Source organism: Guillardia theta, assembly GCF_000315625.1.
Source record: "Guillardia theta CCMP2712 unplaced genomic scaffold GUITHscaffold_102, whole genome shotgun sequence".
NCBI classification, from domain to species: domain Eukaryota; class Cryptophyceae; order Pyrenomonadales; family Geminigeraceae; genus Guillardia; species Guillardia theta.
Window position 1 is genome coordinate 21,828 of NW_005434572.1, and position 12,132 is coordinate 33,959.

Below are 12,132 nucleotides of genomic sequence, written 5' to 3' on the forward strand. Positions count from 1 at the left end.
GCTTCACCGACTCCGGGGTGAACGTCACCCCCACCCGCATCCTCTGCCCCGCAGGTAAGCAGCCGTTCCGGAGAATTCCATCCCCGTCTCCCCTCATCCTGATCCACCTAGGAGGAGAAACTTGAGAGGATGAAACAGGGCATGCAGGACATGCGGGACTGGCAAGAGGAGGAGGAGGAGCAGAAGGAAAGGACGAGGACGAGGACGGAGACGGGACGGGGACGACGAGGACGAGGACGAGGAGGACGAGGACGAGGACGAGGACGAGGACGACGAGGACGAGGACGAGGACGAGGACGAGGACGAGGATGAGGACGAGGACGAGGATGAGGATGAGGACGAGGACGAGGACGAGGACAAGGACAAGGACAAGAAGGGGGGCATTGGTGCTGTAAGGCTGCTCTCTCACCTCTGACAGCTTGAGCGTCTTGTTCGCAACCGCCTGGCTGGTGGCGGGGGAGAGGATCATGGAGAAGTACAAGGGGATGTTCGAGAGGTTCAGCAGAGTGAAGTCGCGGTAGTAGATGCCTCCGGGCACGCAGGAGCTCAGCATGATCTCCGTGGGCTGCAGTGCCAGCACCGACTTGCACACTTGAGCAAGCAGCCTGACGCTGCAGGTGTGGATCTCCCCTCCCTCCGTCGACCCTCCCCCGAGGATCTTTCCGGTGAAGTTCAAGGTCCCGGACACGGACACAGGCGAGTTGACCGTCCCTGAGACTGGCCCGATGACGCTCTTGCTCGAGGTAAGGGAGACCGCGTCTCGCTGCCCTCCAATGATCGTCTGCTTCGAGCTCAAGGCGTCATCTTGGTTCTCCCAGTCGTACCGTGCGGGAAGGTAGGTCAGCACGACTCTCTGCTCGCTCCGAGCTGGGATCTGAAGCTCGTGGATAATTCCTATAGTGTTGAAGAGCTGATTGAAGTCGTTCTCAGCTCCTAGCGATGCACTCGAGCTCGAGTCACTGTCTGGCAGGTTGTCATTATGCAGCTGGAAGCTGATTTCCTGAGGACGATCGGAGCTCAGGTGGACCAGCATCGGCCCCTCCCCGTGGTTACGGATCTTGATCGCTCGGAGCACATGGTTCCCGTTGCTCGTCACCTTCCCAAGGTCCAGCACTGCGCCCACATCCACGTCCAGCATGCGTTCCGACATCTCCAGCAACCCCTGGCTACCGTTCCGATCCTCTGCAATGTCCTGATTCATCCTCAAGGGCTGTCGATCACCACCATTCGCCCCTCCTCCTGCTCCTCCTCATGCTGCTCATGCTGCTCATGCTGCTCGTGCTGCTTTCTCCGTCTCTCCCACCAGACATGCGCATGTTGGTCTATGCCGTCAAGGCCTCATAGAGCCGACCTGGCTCATCCCTGCAGCAAGGTTTCACGTGGATGCATCCTGAACAGGTGACAGGCGCTGCTTCTCCTCGCCCGCTCTGAGCAGGTTCGTCGTCGTCTCGTCGGTGCTCGTGCAGAGCTGAACAGCTTCGTGTGACAAGTTAGCATCGAGCAGATAGCAAGCATGCCCTATGATGACATACATGAACTTATAAGGCCTCTGTATTCATCAGAACTCATCTACCTACTTGAACAACGTTCTACATCCTCTTCCGCATTGCCTCTCCAAAGAATTTCCTTGCCACGTTTCCTTACCGCTTTCATTGTGATGCCATTTACCCCGATTCCACAAACGTGAAGCGCGTAAAACCTTTTTCTCCTCACACTCAGACTGTGTCAAGCCCTGCCTTCTCGATCTTTTGATCTCTCTCCTCCCTCTTCCTACTCTACTCTACTCTTTCTCCTCTCCTCGTCCCTCCCTCCCTCCCTCCCTCCCTCCCTCCCTCCTCCCTCTCTGTCTTCAGCAATGGCATGCTCCACTGAAGGTGAGTGAGATAACTAAAACATTGGTTATATTATGAAGTAAAACATCTAGTACACTATTAAAATGCCTTGTATAAATGGTCTACTAAACTAAAAAGCTTTGTATAGCAAGGTCGTGGGAAAGGTAGCAAACATTTGCTGCCCTTTGCAACTTTACTCAAAGTTAAGTTAAAAATTAGTACGAGGACAATCTTCCTTTAAAACTCACCGTTACTGCCGAGCGCCGGGGGCCCGGCTCCGCTGGGTCCGGGCGCCGCTCAGTCGCAGCCGGCCGCCCGGCCAGTCCGGGCCGACCTCTTTTACTCAAAGTTAAGTTAAAAATGACCCCAAACTCAAGTTGACCGATGGTGCCACCGGGCGGCCCGGCTGCCGGCTGCCACCGGAGTGGGCCAGGGTGGCAGCAACGACACTCCCAGTTCCATGATTGAAGGCAATGCGGGCTCGGATTGAATCCACTTGTGACTTGAGCAGTCACGGTAAGATAGGAGTGCATATTAATTCATATCTACAATCAAAAAACATCATTAACAACAACGAGCCTAATAAGACCACAAAATCTCAGTGTTTGTCTTCTGCTTTTGAAGGTAGGCGTCGAGGAATGTCTGATCCGACCACAGCACGACCTTCTTCTTGCAGGATCCTTGCTTTCCATCTTGACTTGACAGAACAGGGCTTCCACATTCCGAGGGGGAGCCACGAGCTACAGTAGTAGTGGTACTGTACATCATTCCATTGGGTTCTCAACTGGATTTTATTCCGTCTCGGCGGGGTCTTTTTCTACCTGGATTTTTCTGAATGAATAGGTTTTGGATTTCAAAGCGAAAATTTTCCTTGAAATGTTTTACTTCTGTCAAACCACGCCATTTCAAATTGTGGGATCCTGCCAGCACCGTGCCATTTCTGGAATTTTTTTAAACGTTGTACAGAATGTACCAATGTTGTACACGGTGTCAGTTTGGGAGACTCACGTTCAAGCAGATCGCGCCCTGTGGGCACCATGTTGTGAGATGCATACATCAATGTGATGACAAGAACATCTTTTGATGCCAAATTTGACCAGATTTGAATGTATCATGTGGGAAAACGACTGCATGCAGAGTGTTTTGAGGATGATCATCGGATGCATATCATGTTGCAATAAGAATTTTGTGGAAAGGAAATATTTGAATCTCAGTTCGTTGAGTTGCGTGTAAATGCAAATATGCTTTGAAGCATTGTGAGCATAGTTGTAACTGTGCATTGACTTGTAATAGTGTAAGGTATGCATTCAAATTTGCATGCTCACGCTATCCAATAATTGTGTGACTTTCCTTGTCATACTTGCACTGAAACACCTCAATTCTGATGTGCCAAAGCCCTGATCAGCTGTTTTCACACTTTCAGAAGGGAAACATGAAAGGAATCGATCAGAGAGGCAACCTTCGAAGACATAAAGGAAATGCTGTTCTCCTTATTGCGATGACGGCCTAGCTTCCTGTACCAGAATGCTTCGTCGGTTGTATATGAAACATATTTCAAGAGACTTGCTGGTGCTTTGCCATGATTGCATTTTTTTAGGCTTCTCCCAACGCATTCCACAACAGTTTGAGTCTTGTGAAATGCTCTCAACAGCCAGTGGCATGGCGATTGTAATATGTCATTGGAGTTTGAGAGGCTGGGGGAGGAGAGATGAGGGGAGAGGGGAGGGGGGAAGGAGAGGGGATAGGAGGGGTTGGAAGGAAAAGCGAAGCCTGGGAAGTATTGATATGCTGATCGCGAGAGACTGGGAGATGCCAGAGGAGAGACGGTTTACTCAAGACCACTAGCGAGGAAGGGAGGAGGGCTTGGAGGAGAGGCGAGGAAGGAGAAAGCTTCGGGTAGAGACGGTTTACTTGATACCACTAGCGAGGAAGGGATGCCTCAGAGCCTCCTGTGCAGTCATCCTCGTGCGGGCATCGATATCGAGGCAGCGGCGGTTGAGGAAGTCCCAGATCGCATGTTTCTCCTCCACCACCAGCCAGCCCTTGCCTCCCGCTTTCGCGCTCAGGGAGCTTGATAAGGTCAGGGCATAGCTGAGATGCCGTTCGAATGGTAGCATCCCCAGGCTTCCCGCCACCATATCACCCTCATCCTCATCCTCACCCTCATCCTCATCCTCATCCTCATCCTCATCCTCATCCTCATCCTCATCCTCATCCTCATCCTCATCCTCATGATACAACAACAACTACAATACCAACAACAACAACAACAACGATACCAACAACAACAATTTTACTTCAACGTCGAACTTGCATTCTTCGATGACATTTCTGATCTTATCTCTGTACTGACCCGTTTACCCATAGTTGTGCTTCCACTCAGCGTCCATGCTCTTGATGTGCATGCGCAAGCTGCAGTGCTCAGACCATACAGTCAGACCAGCGCACTTACTTACACAATGAGTGTACCAGTAGATCTCCATGACCGCCATGTTGTCATGTACAGACAAACAAACAAACCAACAGTACGGACAAACGAACAAACAAACAGTACGGACAAACGAACAAACAAACAGTACGGACAAACGAACAAACAAACAGCACGGACAAACAAACAAACGAACAGTACGGACAAACAAACAAACGAACAGCACGGACAAACAAACAAACGAACAGTACGGACAAACAAACAAACGAACAGTACGGACAAACAAACAAACGAACAGCACGGACAAACAAACAAACGAACAGTACGGACAAACAAACAAACCTTCCCTTCAAATTTCAAAGTGTTAGCAAATTTTTTGGATGTGTGAAATCAGATTGGTTACATGTTATAATCAGACGCAATGGGTCGGGCACGCATGTCGCGCCAACGATGATTGTTTCCTGGGGTTGAAACACGCATAAGCCCACAATCAGCTGCGTTGAGAGGCATCGAGACTAGAAGAAATGGAGATAATATGTCCTCCAATGAAAACATTGACTTTCAAGATGTGCCACCTTCCAGTTTACATAAACCCCTGTTCTTGAAGATTCAAAGTTCCTTCCTATCTCAACTTCAGAGTTCGATTGAAGTTCGATGGACAAATAGCACCCTGGGCTTACGGGTTCTTTTAACTCCTGGTTGTTGAATCCGCTATCATGAAGATCACGATGATCTATGCCAGGTTGTTCACAGGTGCGTTTCCGCTTGGCAACAAATAGCAACGCTTAGCAGATGTGATTGTTTACACATCCTCATTGTCATCCCTATTGTGATCAGTAGAGTTTCAATTGTCTTTGGTGAAAATTCAAACCTTGTTGCCAACATGATTCATTTAGGATCCTGACACCTCTGTTTCGATTTGCATGCAACATCATTCTATTTGTTTGCATCTCCTTCTTTTGAAAAGTGTATCTCAGAGTGTTATACGGTCTACTGTGACATCCTCCCGAAGTTCCTCCTGTCCATTGCGTGCTTTGTGTTCTGTGAGCCGCTACTACCAGGACAGTGCTGCTTCAGAGCTGTTGTATACAAGGGACCACAGTAATCACCATCATGGTCAAGCATCTTTTATTTGTTGGCAAATAAACAATCTTCAGAAACTGTTATTACGCAGATTCAAGTTTGCATGACTGATACAGCCTCTGCCTACTCTATATATCGCTTGATCCCTGGTATCACAGCCTAGATGTCAAACATGCAATACTATCTCGGAGTGTGCAAGACACTTTCCTGAAATTGCATGGTTGGAGCAATTGCGAGAAAGGATTTGCAGAGAGAATAAGCATTTGCACGGGTTGTCATGAAAGATGCTTCATCAACATCATCGGCAATGCCGCAGTAACACGATGATACGATTCACTGCCGTGATTATCAGCGTAGAAAGGAATCTCATATCGACACGTCTGAAGCAAGCATCTGATACAAACGATTATCTTCTTAAAACTCTGAATATCGCCAACCATATCATGTACCTGCCATTGTCCAATCAGCACATCTACAGTGTTCCCGATGCAACTCACTGGCCATATAGGTTTGTGCCACGAAGGATACCGTAGACCATGAGACAGAGAGAAACACAAGGTAGACACTGTTTCGTATGATGTTTTTGCTTACCATCACAGTTTCAAAATACATGCTGAGATCGGCTGTTGCTATGCCATCTTCTGTCCATTCTGAAATTACACTTGAACATTTTGAATGAATCGTCATTGTGCAAAAATTTGAATTTTTTGCTCAGCTTTGACATCATCTTCGGCCTAAGCTAAGTGATCTAAGTGGTCTTAGTGCAATTTGAGGCAGCGTGGTAATGATAGAGATGTTGCATTGGCTTTATGTTGAGGAAGAGATGTTGAGTTCAAATCTCTTGCTACTTCTTGAATTTCACAGAAGAGACCAAGTCATCACAAATAGACAAGTAACCGTATCTTCGTTTCCTGCATATCAATGCATGGTTAGATTCGAAGTCTCACATTGTTCATTATCGTCCTTACGCGCGTCAATGGGACAATCTCACCATCTCTTGTTCGTCGAGGGAGGGGGGGGCTGGAGTGGAGACAAATGGGGGGACCCCCTACCCATCATTTTCCCATTTGAAATTCAGAGACTGGGGGGTAGAGGGTGAACCTTGGTCAAATTCGAACCGTAAAACTCGCAACGCTCGAGAGTGTGACCCACCCTACGCGACAACGAGGTTTGGAATGGAAATAATGGGGTCAAAGGCGTGGCGATTCAAACCCACATCGCGGCCACCCCCCTCGAGTATAAGACTCTAGCTCAGGTGGGTGCTGTTTGACCACGCGTTCGAATCCTAACGGCAATCGAAGAGATTGCTTTTCAGCGTCAATTCCACTACCAGAATGCCCAAGACTTTTATGATTCTCGCCCACTCCTGAAATCAGACTACCTACCCTGACTTCATCTCTTCTGAGACATACGGGTGGTGTAGAGGTGATAGTCGAGGGAGCTCTGCCAGCCCACGGGAAATGCTGACATTGACAGTACAAACTTAGTACGGAGGGGAAAAGGGGATCCTGATACAAAAATCCTTGAACCCGGTAAAACTCAATTATACCTCGGTACAAACAGGCTAGCCTGGTACAAACAAATCCAGTCGAGAACCCAATGGAATGCACGCGATACCCGGAGGCAGCCGACTGACCACTGTCAGTCGAGACGTCCGCTGCCGCCACAAAGCGGGCGGCCGCGGACGGAGAAAGGGCAGCCGCCGACAAGGAGCCGGCGTTGCCCGGGGGTCCGCCTGGGGCAGCGGACGGAGGGAGGCTGGACACATGAACACGGTACCGCTCGAGGCAGTCCTCCTCGCTAGCCTCCGAGTCAGCGGTAGCCGAGTCAGTGGTAGGCGGCGACGCCGCGGCAACACTTCGAGGTCGTCACTGGCGGGATTACACTTGGCGGCCTGCCTATCGGCACGGCCCCGTCGGATGGATTTCATGCTAGTCAGCTCCGAGCGAAGGTTTCTAGCAACATAGGATTTACTGGCAGAAGGTAAAAAGTGCCTCAAGCAAAACAAAGCAGGAACAACCTAAACCTCCAGGCACACAGCACACAGCGAGAAGCTGCACAAACATAATGCTGGAGCGATCCTCTACCGTCGTGTGAAGGCTCCTGCACCGGCTGCAGATGGCGCGGCGATCCCACCTGCCCCGGCTGCTGTGCCTGATGACGCAGGACGCCCCCCGGCATCTGTGGTACACATCCCTGGTTTGCGCGCTCTCGTCGACTCGTCTCATGAGCACTTCATTCCTCCGCCTGCGCAGCGAAATGTGACTCCTCTTGTCATGCGCGTCTTCCCTCGCCATGTGCATGCTCGCGCTGCGCTGACCGATCAGCAGCGTGATATCCTCACCTTGCACAGCCGCAGGACACACTCGCTCAAGTCGCAGGATAGGGTCTTGCAGTCTACCATCTTCGCTCATTTTCCTGAGCGAGACCTGAGCCACTCTCCGATGCGAGTCTCGAGCTACTACCCCCTCAAGGCCTTCCCGCACCGCTATGCTCAGATGCTCGACTGCTATCTCCATGGCATGCCGATCTGCCAGTGTCCGACGGAATGTGATGGATGTCAGCGCGAGCTCGATCCCTCCGTTGCTGCACATCATCTCCAGACCTGCAAACGCCGATCCTCCAAGCTTCCAACGGCGCATGACAACCTTACTCGTACGATTCGGTCGATGCTGAACGAAGCTGGTCTTCAGAGCGTCATCGATACAGTGGGGGATCCTCGTTCTCGACGGCAGGTACCCTCCCATCCTCATGGCCGCAAGATGAAGGGCGATATCCACATCCCTGGAATCCGCGATCGAGGGTCCGAGCAGTACGAGGGCTTGATGGCGGACGTGACGTTGGTCCACCCTTACATTGGTAGCTCTCCAAGTGGGGGGAGGTCAACCTCGACGCCCTCCATGTTGCAGCGTCTGAGAAGATTCGCAAACATCGCGCTGCATATGCTATGACTACTCCTCCTCGAGCGTTCATCCCTCTTGCCATCTCGACGGACGGTACCCTGCATCCTGACACCCTCCGCTTCATCTGGTATCTTGCGGACATCATTGCTCAGCGCTCGATGCCTCTTGAGGATGCGGCGTTTGGTCGGCACTTCGTGCCTGATGACGGACCTGCTGCTGAGGTCTTGGCTCGCAAACGCGCCGCCACCTATCAGCGCCTCACCATGCAGCTGACGCTGGAAGCGCTCTTGTCTGGTGCGCAAGCACTCCTCGAGCCAGAGGACAGCTCCTCCTCGGACTTTGTCGAGTCGCCCGAGGAGTCTTCGCCGGAGGTCTCCGACTCCGATGGGGGACACCCTTCGAGTGGCCCCGACGATGGGCGCGGAGCTGGCGACTCGGAGGCGTCTCCGTCCCTCACTGTGACGTCGGGTGCCTCCGGAGAGCTCGACACCACTGGGGTGCTTGCTGCTGGTCCGAGCTCGCCTGCTTCCTCCCCGGCATCGGTCGGGTCACGCCGGTCCTTGGGCATTGCCGCGGCGTCGCCGCCGTCACGGGCGGCTACCGCTGACTCGGCTACCGCTGACTCGGAGGCTAGCGAGGAGGACTGCCTCGAGCGGTACCGTGTTCATGTGTCCAGCCTCCCTCCGTCCGCTGCCCCAGGCGGACCCCCGGGCAACGCCGGCTCCTTGTCGGCGGCTGCCCTTTCTCCGTCCGCGGCCGCCCGCTTTGTGGCGGCAGCGGACGTCTCGACTGACAGTGGTCAGTCGGCTGCCTCCGGGTATCGCGTGTAAGGGATTTTCTTCCTCCTGCATGCTCCTGCTGCTTGTTGCTTGATTGCTTGACCCTTAGGCTGCTTGTCTGCGCGGCTTCGCGCTTGGGCTGGCGATGCCGCGTCTGGGTGCCAGCAGTGCTGGTTCTTTTCGGGCTTGTGTTTTGTGTGTGATTGTGCAGCTTCTCGCTGTGGACTGTGTGCCTGCCGGTTCAGCTTGTTCCTGCTTTGTTTTGCTTGAGGCACTTTTTACCTTCTGCCAGTAAATCCTATGCCAGAAGCTGCGCTTCTTCCTCCAGGGGTCATCTCCGTTTTTCCCGCGGGTCCAATCACAGATTCGTCGCTTTGACCTCTCTGTCCACCTGGCGCTTGAGAAATACCACCTAAATCCTATATACCGCTGGCCTTCCTCGCAGTACCTCGCCGCGCATCCCGACCTGCTAGAGTTTGCGAGGTTCAAGCGGGAGCTTCCGCATAGTCGGGGAGGGGACGAGTTCACGCCCTCTGAGGGTCTACACCCCGCTGTTTACTATACGGCTATCGGGAGGGGACGAGTTCACGCCCTCTGAGGGTCTACACCCCGCTGTTTACTATACGGCTATCGCTCGCTTCCTCGCTTGGTACTCTGACCAGCCCATGTCCCGGATGTTGCCCTCTCCTCATAGCCTGGACGTTCACTGCTCGAGATCTCTCCGTGCCCAGAAGCATCCTCTGGCGACCTTCTTCGTTGAGGCGCACGACTTCGTTCATAATGCTGGAGCGATCCTCTACCGTCGTGTGAAGGCTCCTGCACCGGCTGCAGATGGCGCGGCGATCCCACCTGCCCCGGCTGCTGTGCCTGATGACGCAGGACGCCCCCCGGCATCTGTGGTACACATCCCTGGTTTGCGCGCTCTCGTCGACTCGTCTCATGAGCACTTCATTCCTCCGCCTGCGCAGCGAAATGTGACCCCTCTTGTCATGCGCGTCTTCCCTCGCCATGTGCATGCTCGCGCTGCGCTGACCGATCAGCAGCGTGATATCCTCACCTTGCACAGCCGCAGGACACACTCGCTCAAGTCGCAGGATAGGGTCTTGCAGTCTACCATCTTCGCTCATTTTCCTGAGCGAGACCTGAGCCACTCTCCGATGCGAGTCTCGAGCTACTACCCCCTCAAGGCCTTCCCGCACCGCTATGCTCAGATGCTCGACTGCTATCTCCATGGCATGCCGATCTGCCAGTGTCCGACGGAATGTGATGGATGTCAGCGCGAGCTCGATCCCTCCGTTGCTGCACATCATCTCCAGACCTGCAAACGCCGATCCTCCAAGCTTCCAACGGCGCATGACAACCTTACTCGTACGATTCGGTCGATGCTGAACGAAGCTGGTCTTCAGAGCGTCATCGATACAGTGGGGGATCCTCGTTCTCGACGGCAGGTACCCTCCCATCCTCATGGCCGCAAGATGAAGGGCGATATCCACATCCCTGGAATCCGCGATCGAGGGTCCGAGCAGTACGAGGGCTTGATGGCGGACGTGACGTTGGTCCACCCTTACATTGGTAGCTCTCCAAGTGGGGGGAGGTCAACCTCGACGCCCTCCATGTTGCAGCGTCTGAGAAGATTCGCAAATATCGCGCTGCATATGCTATGACTACTCCTCCTCGAGCGTTCATCCCTCTTGCCATCTCGACGGACGGTACCCTGCATCCTGACACCCTCCGCTTCATCTGGTATCTTGCGGACATCATTGCTCAGCGCTCGATGCCTCTTGAGGATGCGGCGTTTGGTCGGCACTTCGTGCCTGATGACGGACCTGCTGCTGAGGTCTTGGCTCGCAAACGCGCCGCCACCTATCAGCGCCTCACCATGCAGCTGACGCTGGAAGCGCTCTTGTCTGGTGCGAGGCGCATGACGCCCTTGCGGCAACTCCTCGAGCCAGAGGACAGCTCCTCCTCGGACTTTGTCGAGTCGCCCGAGGAGTCTTCGCCGGAGGTCTCCGACTCCGATGGGGGACACCCTTCGAGTGGCCCCGACGATGGGCGCGGAGCTGGCGACTCGGAGGCGTCTCCGTCCCTCACTGTGACGTCGGGTGCCTCCGGAGAGCTCGACACCACTGGGGTGCTTGCTGCTGGTCCGAGGCTCGCCTGCTTCCTCCCCGGCATCGGTCGGGTCACGCCGGTCCTTGGGCATTGCCGCGGCGTCGCCGCCGTCACGGGCGGCTACCGCTGACTCGGCTACCGCTGACTCGGAGGCTAGCGAGGAGGACTGCCTCGAGCGGTACCGTGTTCATGTGTCCAGCCTCCCTCCGTCCGCTGCCCCAGGCGGACCCCCGGGCAACGCCGGCTCCTTGTCGGCGGCTGCCCTTTCTCCGTCCGCGGCCGCCCGCTTTGTGGCGGCAGCGGACGTCTCGACTGACAGTGGTCAGTCGGCTGCCTCCGGGTATCGCGTGTAAGGGATTTTCTTCCTCCTGCATGCTCCTGCTGCTTGTTGCTTGATTGCTTGACCCTTAGGCTGCTTGTCTGCGCGGCTTCGCGCTTGGGCTGGCGATGCCGCGTCTGGGTGCCAGCAGTGCTGGTTCTTTTCGGGCTTGTGTTTTGTGTGTGTTTGTGCAGCTTCTCGCTGTGGACTGTGTGCCTGCCGGTTCAGCTTGTTCCTGCTTTGTTTTGCTTGAGGCACTTTTTACCTTCTGCCAGTAAATCCTATGCCAGAAGCTGCGCTTCTTCCTCCAGGGGTCATCTCCGTTTTTCCCGCGGGTCCAATCACAGATTCGTCGCTTTGACCTCTCTGTCCACCTGGCGCTTGAGAAATACCACCTAAATCCTGACAGTGGTCAGTCGGCTGCCTCCGGGTATCGCGTGTAAGGGATTTTCTTCCTCCTGCATGCTCCTGCTGCTTGTTGCTTGATTGCTTGACCCTTAGGCTGCTTGTCTGCGCGGCTTCGCGCTTGGGCTGGCGATGCCGCGTCTGGGTGCCAGCAGTGCTGGTTCTTTTCGGGCTTGTGTTTTGTGTGTGTTTGTGCAGCTTCTCGCTGTGTGCTGTGTGCCTGCCGGTTCAGCTTGTTCCTGCTTTGTTTTGCTTGAGGCACTTTTTACCT

General features: G+C 53.8%; 5 protein-coding genes across 5 annotated transcripts in view; 2 read left to right on the forward strand and 3 right to left on the reverse strand.

The window, feature by feature from the left end:
- GUITHDRAFT_116891 (hypothetical protein) overlaps positions 1 to 1,138 on the reverse strand; it is a gene marked incomplete at both ends in the record, with an annotated part of 1,441 nt that extends 303 nt beyond the window's left edge. Inside the window, one exon of the mRNA XM_005823791.1 lies at positions 410 to 1,138. Within this exon, the coding sequence (XP_005823848.1) occupies positions 410 to 1,138 (729 nt within the window). The remainder of the gene's footprint in view (positions 1 to 409) is intronic.
- Positions 1,139 to 3,739: 2,601 nt separating this feature from the next.
- On the reverse strand, positions 3,740 to 4,197 carry GUITHDRAFT_116892 (hypothetical protein; the record flags this gene model as incomplete). The annotated part of the gene is made up of 2 exons (XM_005823792.1): positions 3,740 to 4,078; positions 4,186 to 4,197. The coding sequence occupies 2 exons, from the start codon at positions 4,195 to 4,197 to the stop codon at positions 3,740 to 3,742; spliced, it is 351 nt and encodes a 116-aa protein (XP_005823849.1).
- Positions 4,198 to 5,491: 1,294 nt separating this feature from the next.
- Positions 5,492 to 5,984, reverse strand: GUITHDRAFT_155095 (hypothetical protein; the record flags this gene model as incomplete). The annotated part of the gene is made up of 2 exons (XM_005823793.1): positions 5,492 to 5,792; positions 5,841 to 5,984. A coding segment is annotated over one exon (174 nt), but the record flags the coding sequence as incomplete, so codon positions are not given.
- Positions 5,985 to 7,619: 1,635 nt separating this feature from the next.
- GUITHDRAFT_116893 (hypothetical protein) lies at positions 7,620 to 9,076 on the forward strand (the record flags this gene model as incomplete). The annotated part of the gene is made up of 2 exons (XM_005823794.1): positions 7,620 to 8,202; positions 8,253 to 9,076. The coding sequence occupies 2 exons, from the start codon at positions 7,620 to 7,622 to the stop codon at positions 9,074 to 9,076; spliced, it is 1,407 nt and encodes a 468-aa protein (XP_005823851.1).
- A 614-nt stretch (positions 9,077 to 9,690) lies between these two features.
- Positions 9,691 to 11,267, forward strand: GUITHDRAFT_116894 (hypothetical protein; the record flags this gene model as incomplete). The annotated part of the gene is made up of 2 exons (XM_005823795.1): positions 9,691 to 10,597; positions 10,648 to 11,267. The coding sequence occupies 2 exons, from the start codon at positions 9,691 to 9,693 to the stop codon at positions 11,265 to 11,267; spliced, it is 1,527 nt and encodes a 508-aa protein (XP_005823852.1).
- Positions 11,268 to 12,132: the final 865 nt, after the last annotated feature.